Consider the following 20,600-nt stretch of genomic DNA (forward strand, 5'->3'; position numbering starts at 1 on the left):
TCTCTTTTGCATCTATGTTATCACACACTTCTGGGTTTCTTCCTTCCTTTCTAGCAGCCCTCTTTAGTCTTATTTGCCACCCATTTCTTCTCTTACTTGATCTCTTCTTTCTCTACACTTCCTTTTCCCTGCTTACATAACATATTTATGTTTATAACGTATTTATGTTTCTCAGTTTTTTTCTTCTCCGGCCCATACTTTTCTCCTCAACTCCAGTGTTGTATTCCCAATTGCCTACTTGACATCTCTCCTTGAGAACTACTAGGCATCTCAAATTTAACATGCCCAGAGCTGCACCCTACCTCAACGGTTCCTGTCTTGGTGTTCCTCATCTCAGCTATTCATGCAGCCCCTCAAGCCAGAAATCTGAACATCCTCCTTGTCTCTTTCCTCTCCTTCATCTCTCATCTAATCCATTGCTGATCTGGTTGATTCTTCCTCCAAAAATGTATGGAGGAAGAATCAACTTCACTCCACCTCTTTTGCCCCCAGTCTAGCTTAAGCCACCATATCTTTCATCTGGGCTTCTGTAAGAGTCTCCTAACTGGTCATCTTGCTTCTTTCCTTGCCTTTATTCAATGCAATCCCCACAGAATAGCTTCTCACTGGGCTTGCAAGAAAATCCTTGTTTATTAATCTGGCTTAAAAATGCCTTTCACATTTTCATCTTGCTCATCTCATGTCCCCTCCTCTAGCTCATACCACCTGGTCCCACTAATCTTTCCTGCCTTTAAGGTCCTTTTTACTCTCCCAGGACTCTCTTCTCTCTTTAGCTCTTTGGATACTTCTCATCTATTCAAATGGGCCCTCATTAGTGAGGCTTTCTCTGACTACTCTATTGAAGAAGCCTCCCTCTACTCCAACTCTACTATTCTCTTTCGTGGCCCTGCAGTGAGTTTTTTTCCCACAACATTCCACATTTTATAATAGCTGTTTGCTTACATGTACTCTATCTCCCCATATATGTTGTAGATTCCTTGTTGGCAATGTCTAAATTTTGTTCATCATTCTGTGCCTGATGCCTGGTATATAGTAGGATGGCTATAAATATTTGGTGAATGAACAAGTGAATGGCAGCAAAGATTCCATATGGTTCACAAGATTACTTTTTCCTTCTGCTGTCCCCTTCTCTTGGTTGTTCTTGATTAATGTTTCCTACCACACTAAACTTTTAGGTTCCTACATGCAAAGTATTGAAGAGAATTTTATAATTAACTCTAACATTAAGAAATACAAAGAATATTTTCTTTTCTTTAAGATCTCCCCTGAGTTGTTTAAGTACTTAAGCACTTGGGCTGGTACTTATATTCAGGATTACATTAACTATAATTTTCAAATGGTTCTACAAAGCCCTACGATTTCCTTTTTCTTAGAGGTTGGGAGGTGCGAAGGTAAGAAGTAGGGAGGGGGAAAAGTGGGGAAAATATTCTGGGACTCCTACTTTTGATTCACACAAGTAGCTCTACTTTTATTTTTACAGATTGGGTTGCCAAGAAAGCTATTATTATTTTTTTCTTTTTTTAGGAAGTATTGGGGGATTGAACCCAAGACCTCGTACGTAGGAAGCAGGCACTCAACCACTGAGCTACACCTGCTCCAAAAGCTTTTATTTCAAGGGCATTGTGATTTCTTTAAAAAAGTTGCTTTAAATAAAAGTTACAGGAGAAGGAAATGTGGGCCTGGCTTTTGGGGTTTATATCCCCACTCAGCTAGAAATATAGATTCCGTCACAGAAACAATAGGACAACCATGAAAAGAAAGGTAAAGTAGAATCTCAGCCCCAAATCTGTTTCTCAAAAGGGTCAGTTCAAGAGAGGAAATCAAAGCATCTTCTCTGCTAGTTTTAACCCCATCGGGTCCCACAAACAGCCAGAAGCATTATTTTAAATTCTAGGCTCATTCTGCAAAGACGCATTGTTGGGTAGAGAAGCTGAGAAAATAATGGACAAATCCTCTCTCATATGGGTGGCAAAAGAGATCAGTTTTCCTTTTCCTTTGTTAATCTTTGGAAAGGAAAGCCTCCCCAAGGAAGTCTCAGAGGAAAGCTCGGGGGTAGTGGAAAAGCTACCACATACCCGCTTCATCAGATCTTTTGGATGGGGTGGCTGGGTGAGGGTTGGAGGGCACCAGGCCATCAATCACTGACCCCTTTCCTTCCTTTTCAGAAACCCCAGCTGTGTCTTTCCCCAGTTGGGTTCCAGCTCTGCCCTCAGCCTGTGCAATGCACTTACCAGGGGCCGGGGAATGGGCTTCTGTGGCTTCTTGGAGCCCAGCTTTTTCATGGCATTGTAGTACTTCTTCTGTTCTTCAGTCATGAAGATGTCCTGACCTCCAAAGTAAAGGAGGGAAGAAGAAAATGGGTAATTAAAACTGCTCTCATAAACCAAGGGTTTGGACCTATGGTAGATCTAGCCTCTTTCCTTTTCAGAGTTTGCTTAGCTAATAGTTGTCTTAGTTGTCCCAGAATGTAGGCCTGGGACAACTATTCTAATTCAAGGAGATAACTGCCTGTGTCTTTAGCTTGGGATTACTGAGATTTGCTAGTCTCTAGGCAAAAAAGAAATGGACTACCTAATTACAGAACCCTCAGAGAAGACAACTTGAGAGCACTGACCGTGAAGCAGTCACAGCTTCTCAAGGACTAAGAAAAAATTTTGGTCTGCTTTCCTGATAAAATTCTAGAAAAAGTTATTTTAAAATAAAACGTATGTTCAAGTCCAGGCTAATGACCCATTTATTTCAGGTGATAGTAACAACGTAGAAATTCAGGTACAAAAAAGCAATTTGGGGAGTTCCTTTGAGTTTGTAAGGAAAGACTTGACTTACAAAATGAATGACAACAGTAATCTTTTCAATTTGCCTCGGAAAAACTGCTGATCGTCTGGGTGCAATGAGCTTTCTAAGGATGGTCTCCAAAGTCCCAATTTGTTAGTGGCACCAGAGATTAACACGGGGAACTACAACTCTAGACAATTTCTACTTCTCAGCATAGCTATTCATCTTTTGCTTCTTTCCTTTTTATCCCTGTTCCTAGTGGCACTCTCTGATCCTACCTAGCTCTGGTGGGAGGCCAAAACCAGTAAGACCTCAAGAATAAAAGAGAGCTAGTAAATGTGATAAACACATGCTGCAAAATCCAGCCAACAGAAAAGGCTCGTTGGAGCTAATGTACAGTGGGACAAATGTCACAGTGAGTGACAATATGGACTTCAGAAAAAGGAAGACAGACATTTTTTCTTTAGAGCTAGGGACAGAAGTGCCTCTCATCTGGGTTGACCTCCGACCACTGGCAACGAGGGGAGACCTATCTTTTTCTTTTGTTGATTGAAGTTATCAATGATGACACCAATGAACAGGTTCAGGGTGAAGAAGGAGCCGAAGATGATGAAGATGACAAAGTAGATGTACATGTAGATGTTGTCCTCATACTTAGGCTGTTCATCAGGCTGTTAAAGGACAGGAGAAAAAGGGAGAGTCATCTCTGAGCTTGAGGATCAGGTGGAGGATTCTGACACGCCAAGGCCATCAAGCCGTAACGGACCACTCGAGCGGCTGAATAAGCTACAGCGAGGGCTCTAGCTTCTCTCTATCTGTCTTTTTCTCCACACTGGCAGTTCTGGCCCTGAGAAGGCACTATCCCTGCCATGACTTAATGTGGAGATTATGCAGATCACAAGGTAAGGGGCAAGGGAGGACTATCTGTTGGGAGTCACACTTTTATTTCAAAGCAGGATGGAAGAAAAGATCAATTGGGGCCAGGTCAAAATCAACAACATAATCATCTGCAGCCAATGTGAGAGAGTGATGAGTTACTGAGAGGAGGAAAATGATAATAACAATTTAAAAAGCAATGAATGTCCACATGGAAACTACAACTCCTCCATTCTTCTCTCTCCCTCTCTTGATGAAACTCACCATGCTGCTTGCTTTGTGACCAGCTAAGAAGGCTGTGGGTTCTCTGTGTACATCCTTACCTTGCGGGAATCTACAGCTGCATACATGATGTCCATCCAGCCTTTGAAGGTTGCCTGGCAAACAGAGGCCATCATTAGAGTGTGCCTGTTAGCAGGTGGATGGGAGTTGAGGCAGGGGTCCCAAAGGCCAGGCTTAGTTTCAGCAAGAACACAGGACAGGGAGTTTGGGCACAGCCTCACTTGGACACAGAATTTTCTCTTTGTTAATACAGGTCCCAAAGGGATTTTGTGTAAGTACCTGAAAAAAACTCAAAGTTTGGCAAAGAGACATGATTGTAACTGGGAAATTGGCTCAATACTTTGACAAGAAGCCTTTAAAAGAGGCCTGAGAAGGTTGCCTAAGGATAGGGTAAATTTCTACTTCTGAGTGAGCACCAGGAATCTATGGAGGGAGGTCAGAACTTAGCCTTCCATGCAGGAGTCATTGAAAAAGAAAATGGTGTTAAATAAGCAATGGAGGTCTAATTCACTATGGAGAACCACTTAATATTTCCTAAATTTCATTTGCTCAACTAGCTTCTTAGATTTTTCAGGGTATGGGCAGTGCTTATTTGTCTGATGGCCATATTACTAACAAGTGCAGCGCAGTAATTGGTTAAACATCAATTTTTAAAATATTCCCAACCACTGTATGATGTAGGTGAGATTATAATCATAATAAAAATACGTAACAGATATTAGCATTAATTGAGCACTGCTACACGCAAAGTATTGTGCTAAGGATTTTAAACAAAGTACCACCAATTCTCTCAACAACCATGCAAGGTTAAGTATTATTGTCCATATTTAAAAGATAAAGAAATAAAGACTCAGAAACGTTGAGAAATTTGTCCAAAGTTACATTTTGGTGCCTGACTTAAACCTACATCTGTCTGAGTCCAAAACCTGAGCTTTCATTGTATCACACTGTCTTGTCAAGCATTCCAAAAAATCAGTGATAGAGGAATACCAAACTAGGTACGATGGAACGAAATTGGGCAAAAGAGAATTATCTTCATAATTAGAGTAAATCATTTCTTATGGAGGCATTATTAATTTGAGACCTTTCTCTGGGGTTGCGCAGACAAAAGCAGCAGCATATCTTTCCCATGTTCTTGCCTTAACTTTAGCATAGCTCTCAAAATTGCCACCAGTTTTTTTTCCCTCTATGCACTTTTTCTTTCTTTGTTTACCCAAACACTCTGACCAAAGGAGAGAAGATGATCTTTCTGTAACTTTAGTATGCTGCAGGAATCTTTATTTGTTGCTAAGTTGAACTCTGCTTCTGAGCACAAGATTCCCTTTCAGTGAGAACTGGTAGAAATTGGACAGAACTTGGGAAAGATTCCTCTTGGGAACTGGTTTGGGAAATGGCACTGCTCTCTTGGGTCTACTAAGAGTAATTCTGTTTCTGGAAACAAGGTTGAGAAGGAACCAAATGGGATTTTGGCTAGCTGTCTAAATTTCATAGGACTGAAAAGGAACAATACTCACCACTTGGAGAAGGGCCAGATATCCTGCCCCAACATTGTCAAAATTGATCTTCACATTCTTCCATCTGATTTCTGTTCTGTTTCCTTCCATTAGCCTTTCACACTCAGTTTTATTGTTGACATCTTCAATCTCAAATCGGATTTCAGAAGTCTCATTAAAGCAGTAGTGGTACTTCCCCGCAAACAGGTTAACTCCCATGATGCTGAAAATCAGCCAGAAGATGAGACACACCAGCAGCACATTCATGATGGAGGGGATGGCGCCCACCAAGGCATTCACCACCACCTGCATTGGAAGGGGAGGTTGCTGAGTGTTGGGAGAAAGTGGGAATAAGCACATTCTTTTGATTTCCAGGAGGGGAATGACATTGTGCGGCTTGTTCTGACTATGGAAACATTATGTTTCCTTTGGAGTTGGAGTAAACTGGACAGATTCGCAGGTAGGGCCAAAATTTTCCAAGTCTATGAACTATATTTTGGGGCGTGATTTAAACAAATTACATCTTTATTTCAACTAACATAAATACCCCTGCCCAAGTTGACCAAAGACATCTCTCCTCGGCACCAACTTGGGATAGAAAAAATCATTTTAGTCCAGTCTCCTTCCTGAGTCATAAAATATGGCCGCATGGGAATAGCTAAGTAATTTCAAGCTCACCAGTTGCCTTTCAATAGGCATTCCCCCTCTGCAAAACAAAGTATATGATTGTTCCAAATCAGAGAACCACCCTTTGGGCTTAGCAGTCAATCAGTCAACAGTACATAAAGTCTCTTTTATGACTATGCAAGGCCAGTTTTCTTATTCCAGGCAGTAGCTGAGCATGCATATTTTGCAGGCTCAAGAAAATAAAAAGCTATATTCCCTCTACCAAACAGCATAAAATAAAATCTGAACAGATGTGCTTTTCACTCAGGTTATTTGTCAGCCTTAAAAATTTTTTTTTCTTCCTGACTCTATATGCTTCTAAATCTAGGAGTCCCCTGCTTGGCGGACCAGCCACTAGACAATTGAGGGCAGGCTAATGCGGAGGATTCTGCTCAGTCCAGGGTTTGACTTGATCCTTCACAATCTATTAGAAAAAGGAATGACTTAAGTTTTTTTGAGAGTTTTGGGTGGCTAATAGCACTGCTCTTGCAACCCCCCAAACTGGCATATTGCTAGAAATCACTGACTACAGTAGCACAGGAATGAAAACACCAAGGGAAAAAACCTCTCAGGAATCAAAGTTTTGGGGTTGTTTGTAACTTTAGGTAAGAATAGACAATTTGGGCACTGTTGCAGCAGTTTTTACTACAGGAGTTCAAATGCTTAGAAGAACAACAGTTCAGCTGGTGGGAGAGAAAATAAGGCTGGTACTCAATATCCTCATTTTTGCCCTGATTCTCACATGCTGTTGTCTTAAGCAGGAAGGCTAAGGCCCAGAAAGGTTACCTGAAAATGGGAACAATGTTTCTTCTTTTTTTCTGGTATGCTAGAAATGATAAGTGAAGTCTATCTAATGATTTATTGGAAGGAGGTGACAATTATCACCAGTTGCTGCATCAATTTTTCAGGGCCGCTAACAGACATGTGCCTAGCACAGCACCCAAAGGGTCCCGCTGAGGAAGGAGCTTCCAGGTTCTAACTCAGGTCCTAACTAAGTTCTCCTTCTGCTTTTTGTCTGAGATTGCAATGTCACTCATTGGAACACGTGGCTGAGAAGAGCTATCTGTTCTGTCCTATTAAAAAAGGGGCAACGATATGCTACTAAGGACTCACTCTTCCTTTTAGATTAAAATATTAATTTTGTGTTTCTCCAATTTATATGTGAAGGCCTTTAGATTGAGAGGCAGTTATTTCTTAATTCTTAGACCAAGAAATCTCTTCTAGATCTAATAGCTCTGTCATAAATTTTTGAGCAAGGAAAGCCAGAATATCTGAAATGTGGAAAATCCTCAACATTTATTTTGGATAATAATATTAGTATTTATTTATTTATTACCAAATTCTCTAGGTGATCAGATCAAAATTTTCTCTCTTCATCCTGTAGTTGCTCCCCCTTTGGTGGTGGTGCCAAAAAGCAATGAAATGTGCAAAAGAAGAGGCAAAAGGAGAATGATCCACGAATGGAATAATCATTTCCCAAATAATAAGAGAGTAGATTATATAAAGATCCAAAGGCTCAAGTCCATGTGTCAGCATTTTGCAGCAGAATTTATGTGGGAGATCACGATCTTCTATTAGACCATCAAAGGTGTATAATAGGGAAGTAGGCCCCAAAAGCAACCGAGAAATGTTTTGTATTTCAATTCAGAACCTACCTCCTCCAGAAAGTCTTCTGATATACACAGGATGAACTTAGACTTCTATACAAACCCAGATTAACCTGCCCTATATGGTTTCTATGTGTTACAGTTAAATGTGGGGTAATATTTATAGCAGGGAAGAATAATTAGTTAATTGACTGAGTGATCTTTTCACATTTTTATACTCATGGCTCTGATCAAAGGAATCAATACCCAAAAATATATACTGAGCCTTGATCTGACATGACATAAAAATCCTATAAAGTCTAAAGCACTTGTAAACTACAAATGTACTTTTCATTATTATCAAAGAAAAACATTTTACCTTAGTTTCATGAATAAAACAGTAAACAGAGTTGATGAAATGTGCTAATTCTTCCTTGCTGTGAACATTAGCTGACAAGCTGCAATATGTTGAACAGAAATTGTTTAATTGTGCTCTGTATATAACTGTCTTTGTGCTGTTATTCTCAGCAACCACAGACAAGAAACGTTTTGAACTCTCACACTAGTTATTTTATAAATGACAACTCAAGTTTCCCTGGATAGTCACTTAATAAACTGGATCTCTTCTTCTGCACTCTAATAACTTCCTAGTTATTATTCCACATTGTCTTTATGAGGAAATTCATTACCATTTAAAAACTAGATAGAAGTAATATCACTCAAAGCTGGGTTCTATCAACCTATAAAAAGTTACTTTTTTCAATGGAATTTTATATTTAGTTTGACTGACTGATACAAATCTCATTCAATTGGTGGAAAAAGTCCAATGGATACTAAATTCTTACAGCTTTTCGGTCTTCTCTATACTGCCTTGTACATTAATGTTGCTCAATAAATAAGATCTGTTAATTAGCATCTAATATCTGGCAGAGGGAACATGCTTTAATGGACAACTGTGTACTGACAACAAAAATGCATGCATGTCTCATAGCATTACTATTATATGCCCTCAAAAATTTAATAGCACAGCAAAATCTTTAAATGAAGATTACTATGGAGGAGAGAAAAGCAAAGAACTACATGAAGTATTCCTTTGCCAATAGCACGACTATGTCAATTTTCTGCTCTTTGGTTTGAGGTAGGAGACTTAAGTCAGTGTCCCAGGACAGGCAGGGCTGTATGTTCCCTCTCAGGCGAAGGTCTGAGCCTCTACTGGAGCAGCACAGTGACAGTTAGGCCCATCTGCATTGATGTATTTAGCTCATGAAGATCTCTTAGTAAAACATTTCTAAGGGTAATCTCTCTCCATTGTTGGCATTCAGAAGAACCCAAACCAAAGAATGAAAAACAATATGCATATGCCCCAATAGAAAAAGAACATGTAAGTAAAATGTACGCACCTAATTCTGTTTATTGTTGGGGAACTTACTATAAGTGTGGCAAAATCCAACCTTCTCTTCTTGCAGTTATTCTTCTGCAAAAGGGCTGGCGAACAGCAGGATGGGAATGGATCCCTGAGCCTTCTCCACCTGCCCAAGCAGCTAAGGGCTATACTACTGGCTGACCAGAGTCAACCAAATGTGGCTGCACTCCTATGCAAAAGCTTAGCTCACTGAACATTGACTCTCCGAAATTCCAGCTTTGGGTTCAGACCTTTTCTTGCCCATATCACCTTATTTGAAAAAAATCTTCATGTAGGCATTTCACTTTCTGGAGATTTTCAAAAAAAACTTTAGTGCTCTGCTCATCCATTCCGGACAGCTGAGTCCCTAAACCTCTTGAAGGTAAACAAGGAAAAGTTTCTTAGGGGAATGGGAACCAAGAGTCCAGGGAAGTGTGGAAAAGAGCTAAAGGGAAGACGCATAGCCACCAAAAAGGCTCCTGCGTCTGGAATATTCAAATAATTCCTCATGAGGAAACCGGCACCAGCTGGTTAATGAGGACACAGGGACAGGACTGACAGAAATCAACATCTAGATGAAGAAGGTTCATAACAAATGTCAGTTGGGCATTTCCCCTTGGCCTTTCCTCAGGTATTACCAATGTCTTGTGAGGAGCTCCAGGATCGCTGTTACGGGATGGTGGAGGGCCACAGGCTACTGAGCTCAAGTGGGGTGTTCAAAGTATCATCTTCAGTAAACTTCTTTTAGCTGAATCTTGTCTTCAGTTTCAGTCACCGAAGTGGATTATCATCTCTATCGCAAAACTAGTATGATAAAAGATTTAACTAATTCCTCTTGAAATGAGTAGGAAGGTACAGGGGGAGGCGGGTAGAGAAGAGCATTTTAATAATATTTTCAAAAACACCAGGGCCATGTAAAACACTGAGTCCCCTACAATACTCTCTCTCTCTTTATTTGGCCTGAGCCAACAAAGACTTTATTGCACACATTCTGAAATCTCTCTCATCCATGGGAGAAAGACTTGGAATCCCAAGTTTGTTTGTTTTAATTAAAATAAATTTCTGCTGCTGTGGAACCATCTTTCCTGCAGATGGTTTCAGATAGGTTGTGGAAAGCCTACATTCAGTAAACCGAACTGTGACTGTGCTACAGAAGAAACAATTCGTTACAGAAAGCATTTGCCTGAATAACTGAAATAGAATAAAATTTCCAGTCCCAATGAAATTTTCACCTTCCTATACAACTGTGGATGGCTTCATGGAATAGTGACCAGTGATCACAAGTGAGGAATGAATGAAGCAGCACTGTCCTGGTATCTAGTTTCTCCAATTAGTCTTGCTTCACGTGAACTATAGCAACAGTTTAATTTTTATTCCTCTATTCTGAGATTTGCACATTTAAAACCATATCCTCTGGTTTGCTCTCCTGCATGTATTCAACATCTGAATTGAAATGAGTTTTCTTGGTCTCGTTAAGTATAACAGACCTCTCTAATTACTACAGGACAACTATGACCACCAAAAGCTGGTTGTCCACTCAGTATTAGGAAATTGACTTTTTGATGTGTTTGTGGGTGTGCCTGCACACACACACAATTATCTAAACCAAAAAAAGGTAAAAAAAAGGCACCAGAAGAGGAAGCCTTATTTCTAGGTTGGCAGGGTGACAGTACCCTGTATTCTTTGGATTTGGGTGGAGTAGCCCCAATAGGAGGGGTCAAGAAATTTTAGGAGAACTAGCTAATATTCAGTCATCTAGCATTGTACCTGGTTGCTAGGATAGGGGGCCATATAGCATGGGCAGAGGGGTAGAGGGTGAGGAGGAAAGCTTTGCTATCAGACAGAGGCTGCCAGTCCTTATGGGACTGGGCTGAGAACAACAAGGTGCAAAAAGAGGAATCAGAATGGAAAGAAAAGCATTTCTTCTCCCAGGGCCATGCCAAATTCTGCTCCATCCCCACTTCCAGGCCTGTCATCTTGTATTCAAGCCCCTTCTTAGCAGCTTTCTCAGTGACCCCAAGGCCACAGACCCCACCTGGTTGATGCCCCTACACAGCACTCTCCCTGCCTTTAGCCTATGCTTTTCATTGGGTCTGTGGGTTACAATTCCCCTTCTTTGCACCTGGTGATTCTCCCTATTAAATCAACAGCCCAGAAAGCCGCCCCAAATGCTACAGGTAAGCCAGGCCAAATGAGAATAGCCAATGTTAACATGTTCTGCAATGGCAAGTTGTTGGGGGTGAGGCCAGTATCAATGTGATGAGGCAGCTTAATGCAACTCCCCTTTGCACAGGGCTGGTGCGGGAGAGAGAGAGTGGAGGATCAAATCAGCAGCTGCATCACAGAGTTCATGTTTGAATGATCTTTCCACCATGTGATCAGTTCTAGCATGCTTAAACAGTTTCCATTGGCATGCAGAAGGATCAGCTGCTCTTAATATCTTACCCTCATCCCTTCAAATCGTGATAAGGCTCTTAAGGGTCTCAAAGCTCTTAGGGTCCTAAGGGACTTTATGGCACCTAGTTCCGAGTAGCCCAGGGCATTAGCTATAAGGCTGACTAAAGAGACCTACACGGAAACAGAAGAGAAAAACAAAAACAAAACAAACAACAACAACCAAAAAAAAAAAAAAAAAGAAAGAAAAGAAAGAAAACAGAGGTTCCAGAATGTTAGAATAAAGCCCCTACCACTGATTACACAGATTGGGCCCCCCACCCCCAGGGAGAGCAAGTGGGTAACACCAGCTGCCTATTTCAACTTGACTCAAACGACCTGGAAGGAAAGGTGGTTGAGAGGCAGAAGAAAAAACACAAAGGGAAGAGAAAATTGAGAGAAGGCGGTAGTACATACATAACAATTTGGAAAAGGGAAGAGGCTGAAGGGGAGGGAGTGAGGAAGTTCCATTGGAAGGAGAGGAGCCTGAACAGATGACAAGAACCTTACCCTCGCCCTTTACAGTCTCTGCTGGTCCCAGAAGTTCCCATTAAATTAAGGCAGACAAATTTAAAGGTACCTATGGAAAAGAATACAGATAAATACACACACTCCACACAAGCTGCCCCCTCCTCAGCTCATTCACCGTTGGATTTCCAACAGACAAGTTCTTACTCCTGGTTGACAAGAAATCATTTGCTTCAGAATTTGATGAGTTACTACATCAACAAATGAAATATATTCAATAAGGACCACAGCTGGCTTTGAAGCTCCCAAGAAGAAAAGAAGCAAATGAGGAAATGCCTTGACAAAGTTTTGGCTCCAAAAGACTCAAGTAATTCTGTATCTCACTTTTAACTAGAACCATGATCCCTTGATGGCCATGAGAATTTGGGTGAGTCTGGACAACTGAATCCATATTTGTCCTTCCTTCTGGAAAAGCCCCAAATGAGTAAGGTCTACCACTTCCAGGACAATCTTCTATTACCCTCATAATTAGAATAACAGCTGGAAGGAATCTTAGAAGGCTAAAAAAAAAATTAGGGGAGTGGATGTAGCTCAAGTGGTTGAGCGCCTGCTTCCCATGTACAAGGTCCCAGGTTCAATCCCCAGGACCTCCTAAAAAAAATAAAAAAGAAAAAGAAAAAAAAAATTTATAGCTGAGGAAACTGAGAACCATTCACAAGAAAGAATTTGCCTGGTGTCACATCAGCAGCTCTGGGGCCAGGACTAAAGATCCACACTTCTAACTCCCAGGCCAGTGCTCTTTCTTCCATGAGCATATCACCTCCCTAATAGGCATGGTAGATAACAAATACCCCAACAGGATTATTGATGTCTGAACAATCAAGAACTGAATATTTTGCTAAACTGGGGAAAAGATGCCTGCAGGTGCCCAGGCCTAGACCCTTGGCAAAATGCTTTCCTGATTTTTCGGAGGCAAACTACCTGGTTCTACAAGAACCCTCACAGCAGCTAAGGTGGTGATCCCGAATACTGAATACCAACTACCTTAGGGCTGCCTAGGTCTGACCTGAGAGAGACAGAGCTCCTCAGAGGGCACAGGTCTGAAAAGAGCTTGACTTGATCAGGTTCTAGGATGTTTGGGTTCTGGGTTCCCTCCAACAGTCTCTCTCTTATACTGTATCACAAATCCTAGGATAGGTTAAGATGTTCCCAACCATGGTGCTTAAATTCCCGCTACTGGGAAGTGGTAGCTGCAGATCTGCTTGGTTCCCATTATTGATGATACTGTAGGGCAATTTTAGAGTGGGGGAGAAAAGAAACAACCCACAACTTAGTTTCATTTGTTGGTCTTTTTCTCTCTATCCTAGGGCTTTAATTCTTTGATTCTGTATCTCCAAACTACACAAAGCTTTTTTTAAAAATGAAGATATAAGCAGCAGGACATGCGGTAGGTAGAAGAGGAGGGTGGGTGATGTGGTGAGGGTGAGGGACGTGAGCCTTCATCTATGCCGTGCTCAGAATTCTCAGGCTAGGTATCTTCTCTGGAGTCCTTGGCACAGTGTCCAAAGCAAATCGGGGAATAAATGATGTTGTTTTAGGCTACTCGTGTTTGAAGGAGAGAAGGTCCAGAGTTCAATCTCCGCCTGAAACAAGGGTCTCAGAAACCTCATTAAGAACCTAGTACACCAACCAATTATTTTTCTCTCCAGCCTTCATTATCAGTAAGAATCTATAACGAGGCGTCTTTTTGCCTCCTATTGCCAAATGCAGTCCTAAATACTCTAAAATTGCCAAATCCTTTGTAAGACCTTAATAGGTACATCTGAAGGTAAACTTTTTCAACTCAACCAAGTACCTGGGTTCAAAAGACCCTTGAGTCAGCTTCATTCTGTGAAATTATACCAAGTAAAGGCTGGAAAAATCCAAGCCTGACAGGCTTCGAGTGGCTAGAGGTCTCATACAAGGTAAGGGGACCCCAGCTTTTCAGGGTGGGTGGCTTATCTGGTAACAATTAGGCCTAAGGTGGGGATAGTGGTGGAAGAGGTGCAGAGGCCAAACCAGAGGTTGCTGTGGACCAGCTGGCTCCAAACCAGAGAGAGAATCTGCAGTACAACTGATCAACCTGGCAGGATCTCCCAAGGCAGGATCCGATGCGGTTACAGCTTAGTAGCCGAGGGCTCTTTTTAAACCCTAAGTCTCCATTTAAACCCTTACTGGAGATACTGAGAACACTGCTTAAAGGGCTTTAAGGAAAGAACCAAACCTGGAAAAAAAAAAAAGAGTTGAGGAGAAGAATTCAGAGTATGAATGGCTGCAAGCCCTGAAAAAAGGGAGAGACACTGCAGTGCTGAGTAGTGTTTGAAGTTCCCATCCCTGGAACCGATAGGCTGGCTCACCCAGAATAGGATAAGGTGAATTTCCCTGGGGAAAAGATGAAAAGGTTCTTTTACAGAACAAAACTTCCAGTGCAGCCAAGAACCTGAGCAAAATAAAATGTGGCCCATTTAACTCGCATGGCATATAAATGAAGAGAATTCACCTCGAAGTTGTCTGGATTACACATGTGACTCTGAAAAATGCCCTTAGTAGCAGTTAATAAACTTCAAAGAAGAACGAAAAGTCATCAGGAAAACATGGTGATGAATAACAGATTCAAACACCAAGTCACCAGTGGATGAAATGGGAGGGAGAATCTTACAGAGAAATTTTACCCAAATGGACAGCAAAGACTCTGACAGTTCCAGCTGTTCAGGTATCAGCCCACGTCTCATTCGCCACCTGCAACTCAGAAGTGGCAACCAGAGAAGATATTGTGCTGCACCCCACAGTAGCCATGGCTGTTCCCCCTTGATACACTCTGCTCCATGCTGTGGCTCTTTGTGTATGCAGCTCATCTTTTTAAGCCCTTACAGAGAAGTATCCAGATTTTATACTTCCTGTATTCCCAACAGCTGGCGGGAACCTTTGCATGCTGTGGGTGCTCAATAAACATTTGATGAGTAGTGAAGAATGAATGAGCAGTTCTGTCTGAGACAAAAATTCGATAGAAAGGAGGTTCCTGGGAGAGCCTTGTTCCCAGAATGCTGGATTACCACAAGCCTGGAATTAGGCCAGAGCTCCCCTACAAGCTTAGTGTAAAGTCCCAAAGGGCTGGAGTCATGCCTGCTTGTTGCTCTGTAATTTCCTATGGTTGGAACATGCTACGCAGATAATGGTATTTGATTTATATTGTTTACCAACAACTGGTAGAAGACAGAGGCATTCTTCAGAGCACTGCTAGGCCCCACAGCAATATAGTCATCCAGCAACTCCCAAAGGCTAAAGGGATTTATGGAAAATTGTCAGTTGGCTACATGCATGCCTGCTTATGCTTCTTTTTATCCTCCTGCCACCAAGTATAAAAATGTTCGCAAGGTAAGTGGTAATGTGTAGGATGCTAATGCTTTAAGCAGCCATTTGGGCACAAGAGGAATGTGGGACACCTGATCAATATCCTCGAATTCTCGGGTGAAGTGGAAGGGAGTAATTCAGGTTAGGGTAGAGTGGAGGGAAAGATCAGAGTAGGGAAGACTTCTTCCAAATCATAGCTTCTAGGGCAGTTGGGAATGTGGCAGTGGAGCTGTTGTCTCAGTTCTTCAAAGGTCCAGGTGACAAGGAGCTTCAAGGACTCCCACAGGTGCCCCACATGACTCTAAGTGGTCCTGAAGAGTCAGAGTGAAATGAAGACCCTCTGACACTTCTCCTGTTCTCTAGAAAGAGTTGGCCCAATCTCACCTTAATTCTCTGGGCTTTATCCCAAGCCCATTCCTTAAGTGTTAGCACTTAAGCTTTCTGCCTATGGGAGGCAGAGGTCCTCCCATCATAAGGGTGTATCGAAAATTGCTGAAAGGCGTACTGAAACCTCTTGCTAGGGTTTCATGCTGGCACCCTCCGGGGCTGCACCTATTTGGTTCACTTTATGGGCAGAGGGTGAGCTCCTCAGGCCACTTAGACATTTTTCCCAAAGGCTTGCTTTTCGAAAAAGAGAATGCAAATGGGGGCATAGTGATAGCTCTTGGAAGGAGTTATTAACCATGGAAGTTGCAGGCACTGTATGGGGAAAGTAATGCAATTTATAGATCAGAAATCATTGTTTGTGCAAAGTGCTCGGCTCTTGTTACCTAAAAAAGATTCCCATGCTGTTCTATTCTAGATCCCAGAGGCACTCTATAGGTCGTTCATAATACAGTAATGCAACCTATATTCTAAATGTATCAACCTCGCCTCCAAACACTCCACTTCCTGGGCACTTCTCTGCCCTTAGAAGGAAATGAATTCATAAGCCCCAATCCTGCAATTCCCATTCACACTCCCCCTTCCCATTTTCCTTTAAATACTGGTTGCTGGAAGAAAAAAGCCTTAGTTATTACACAGAATAAGAGACAAGTCATCATTGTTAGTAAAGCCGACAAGAGCTGATGGGGTGAGAAATAGTTATAGCTGATGCAGTTTCCAACCTGAAAAATAACAGGAGGGAATGGCCATCAAGCCTCGGAGATGGTCTTGGAACCTGGAGAAAAAAAGATTTTTTTCAAGTTTGATCATCTCTTTGGAAGATGGCAATGTGTGGGAAGAGAGGGACTTTTCTAAGATTGCTTTCTTAAAATGACAAGGGTTAGGCCTTTTTAACTTTATTTTGGTATGAAAAGCACCCCCTCTCCCCCCCCCCCCGGATGAGCCTGGGACCAAGACTTGAGTTAAATGGATGTATCCATGGGAATGGCTAGCAGAAGAGTCCACAAAGAGCCCACCACCACCTCTGCCCCAGCAGCACCCACCTCACTCTCTCACCCTTCTCCTAGCAACAGAAACAGGATGTCCTGCTGGTCTGACCTTACCAGGGGCTTTGAGAACAAGGATTACTAATCTTCCCATTCTTAAACTCTGAATCTTTTAAGCCAATCCCACCAGAATAAAGAGTTGGTTGGTCAGTCCCTGGAGTAAATGCAGGGACTTCAGAGCTCCCATCTCAAAATTAAGATCTGAGTGCTCTGAAAGAAACTTTACCCAAACCCACATCTACATCTCCTTATAACCTGGGCCCCAGGCAACTCCAGCCATCAGAAGATTGATCCCTGATTCTGCTTTCCTGCTAGAAGGGGCGGGAAGTAGAAAGCGGACACGTACAGCCACAATGAGGAAATCCAGCCAGCACCAGGCGTTGGTGAAGAACTTGACGAAGCCATAGGCTGTCCACTTGAGCAACATCTCCAGGATGAAGATATAGGTGAAGACTTTGTCAGCATATTCCAGGATGGTACGAATGGTCTTTCTCTGTTCAATATAGATGTCCTCAAAAGCCTGAAAGAGAAGCAGCAGCTGCCAATTGTGCCTAAAGCCAAACAAGCAAACCTGGAAGCACTGCCATTCTTGGGCAGTTTCTCCCACATGTGGCTGGCCTCCAACCAGCTTCCTGTCTTGTTCACTTTACCCCCCTGCTATAAAACCTTGGTTTTTTTTTTTGTAAACAACTTTATTGAGATATGATTCACATGCCATGCAACGCACCTGTTTAAAAGGTACAGCTCAATGGATTTTACTAGATTCAGAGTTCATTCATCATGGCACTCAATTTTAGAACATTTTTACTATCCTAAAAAGAAACTCCACACCCCTTAGCTGTTACCCCCCATCACGCAACTCTCCCTAGCCCTGGGCAGCCACTAATCTACTTTCTGTAATCTACAGATTTGCCTATTCTGGACATTTCATATGAATGGACTCACACAATATGTGGTCCTTTGTGACTGGTTTCTTTCACTTAGCATAATGTTTTCCAAGTTCATCATGTTGTGGTATTTACCAATATTTCATTTCTTTTTTATTGCTGAACAATATTCTATTGAATGTATATACTATATTTTATTTATCTTTTCCTCTATCAGTTGACACTTAGGATGCTTCTACTTCTTGGCAAGTGTGACTAAAGCCACTACGAACATTCGTGTACAAATTTTTGTGTGGACATTTGCTTTCATTTCTCTTGGGTATTTACCTAAGAGTGGAACTGCTGGATCACATGGTAACTTTATGTTTAACCGTTTGAGGAACAGCCAAATTGTTTTCCAAAGTGGCTGTACTATTTAACATTCATACCAGCAGTATATGAGGGTTCCAATTTCTCCACTCTTGCCAACATTACGCTTATTCTTTTTATGACAAAAACCCTTTCAGCCCCTTGACACCACAGACAGAGGGTCACAGGGGTGGGAGATGCTCAGGGAAGGCAATCTTAGTACTACTTTCTTTTTCTGGTATTCTTGAATGAGGAATTCCCTGATAAGAAGGGATGGGCATTCCCATTTGCAGAATGGTGGATGGCACAGGTGTGCTGCTAAGAAAATTCCTAAAGCTTGAGAAAAAACTGTAGAGGTGGAAAAAAATCCCCTGTCACTCAATGGGAGCTGCTTGCTCTGCACAGTTCCAGAAGGAAGGACAGATTTGGGCTGCCTGTATTCTCATCTTCCAAAATGGAAGCACACAAATATAAGGTGTTCCAGTTTCATCACTGGGCAGTGGGGACGGAAGACAGGGGTTCCACTGTCCTTCTCAGGGTCTTGGTACAAATAAATCCTCTCTGCACAATAAAAAAACCTAGTAGTTGCCATTTCCACTTCTTAGAAATCCATTCTATAACTCAAGATATGTGAGATGCCCAAGACTGAGATATCACTGGGGTCTCAAATGCCCTTCTGCTGAAGTCTCATTATAACCACATTCCAGTCTTTTCTTGGCCATATTAGCTGTGGCTTCACTTAGCTATTCTGCTAGAGCATAGGGTGTTTAAGTTCTGAGCCAAGAATCCTCTGTTTAGTCAACTATGACAAATAAAAATTGTCAAAGGTAAACAGTAAAGAAAGCTCAAACTCTTGTTTCACTGCTGCTTTTATTTTATTTATTTCTTGGTAAAGATGGGAGGAGAAGGATGGGGCATGTTGTCTGTTTTAAGTTTTGTTTTTTATTAGATTTGAAGGATAATGATGACAACTATAATACAACACCTTCCTCCAATCACTGCCTTAGTCTGCTCTTCCCTTTTCTCAAGGATAGAGACGCACTGTCAGCTTGGGTCCCCCTCCCCAGTGCCTCAGGAAGTGCTGAGTGAATGCCAACGGATGCAATAAATGACCCAGTGGCAGGCAGAGAAGCCTGGCTCCTCCTCACTTAGGGTGATAGTTACCAAAGTATCTTCTTTGCCTCCTATTTAAATCCCGAGACCATATATATAAACATTCCCGATTTCCCATGACTGAACGTGTCCTCTTTGTCCTTGGGATCTTTTCTATTGTGCATTACCCCCTTTCTCACTCTCCTATTATTCTAGCCCACATGCCAGTAAAACTTCTCAAGCTACTGGGATCTTTATCACTGATTTTGGAGATTCTCCCTTGTTACATTTTGTATTCCAGATTAAGCTTTGATTTCACACATGGATGTGCCCTCCTTCTCTAAAAACAGTTCAAAATTGACTTCTTCACCTTTCCCTTAATTAGAAAATGGAAAATATGTGGTGTCTCTAGTTCCTGCTGTCCTCAGATCCACTCAACGAGAAGATAGCTCCTCACATTAAACTCTGTCCAGATCTCCTGAGTTATAATACAGCTAAAAATAAAAACAAATGCCAAGGTAATTAGTCCTGACAGGGGAGTGGCTGTGTGTTTAGTGCCCAGGAGGCTTCACTGACTAATGATAAGCACTTACAACAACGTGAATATAAATAACCCTTGTATTAGTCATCTTACTCTCCAAATCCAGTAGGGTGTCAAGGAAGAGTGGGTGGGGGAATACCACCTCCCTTCCATCCTGAGCAACTAAAAAGTACAGAACAAGGGATTTTGGGTGTTAGGTGAGAGAAGGAAGTTCATTTTAGGAAGTTGCTTAGAGTGGGGCAAACCAAGCAATAAAGACACTTGGTCATGTGTGTTCATCCTGATGAAAAGAGGATCTAAGGCTTGAGAGGGATCGTGCTGAGCTTAACAAAGATCAGGATGTAGACAAATATGGATTCTAATTCTGAAGGTTCAAAACATCCGCCCAGAGCACTTTAATAGACCGTTACCCTGGGGATCACAGTCAATCTGTGTTTTCAGAAAAATTAGGCTTGGGCCCCATCCAGCCTCTTCCCATTCATTTCTCCAAACCCTTTCCCAGTCAAGCTCTCATCATACTCTCCCCTGGGCCTTACCAGGGCACCACTGCTGAGCAGGATCATGAAGATGATGAAGGTCTCAAACCAATTGTGCTCCACAATAAGGAAGCAGGTTTTCCGCAGGATCCACCAGGACTTCCCTAGCCCTTCCTCAATGTTGACCTGGCAGCACTTGAACCGCTGGACACAACCTGGCACCAGTGGGAGAAGCAGGTCAGACCATGGTGCGTGTGCCCCGCCCAGACCTGCCCTCTCCTCCATCAACCAGGCCCTATCAGGTGCTGCCTCACCCACAATGTGGTGTACAATGGCTGAATCAGAATGTGGAGTTCAGACATGGAGACTGTGGTAGGGTTGAGACTCTACTGTGAGACGAGCAGGGCAAGGCCTTCTGGAGTCTGGAAGATCTTTTACAAAGAAGCAGTGTGTGG

General features: G+C 42.1%; 1 protein-coding gene across 2 annotated transcripts in view; it reads right to left on the bottom strand.

The window, feature by feature from the left end:
* Nucleotides 1–20,600, bottom strand: part of SCN8A (sodium voltage-gated channel alpha subunit 8) — a 104,149-nt gene that overhangs the window by 8,275 nt on the left and 75,274 nt on the right. Inside the window, exons 16-22 of one of the 2 annotated variants that reach the window (XM_058308204.2) lie at nt 20,206–20,360; nt 17,148–17,321; nt 11,526–11,648; nt 5,448–5,732; nt 3,975–4,028; nt 3,309–3,446; nt 2,232–2,336 (exon numbers count right to left, since the gene is read on the bottom strand). In XM_058308204.2, coding sequence (XP_058164187.1) covers nt 2,232–2,336; nt 3,309–3,446; nt 3,975–4,028; nt 5,448–5,732; nt 11,526–11,648; nt 17,148–17,321; nt 20,206–20,360 — 1,034 coding nt within the window. The remainder of the gene's footprint in view (nt 1–2,231; nt 2,337–3,308; nt 3,447–3,974; nt 4,029–5,447; nt 5,733–11,525; nt 11,649–17,147; nt 17,322–20,205; nt 20,361–20,600) is intronic. The other variant, XM_071218883.1, reaches the window with a different exon arrangement.

This window comes from Dasypus novemcinctus, chromosome 12 (genome assembly GCF_030445035.2).
Source record: "Dasypus novemcinctus isolate mDasNov1 chromosome 12, mDasNov1.1.hap2, whole genome shotgun sequence".
NCBI classification, from domain to species: Eukaryota; Metazoa; Chordata; class Mammalia; order Cingulata; family Dasypodidae; genus Dasypus; species Dasypus novemcinctus.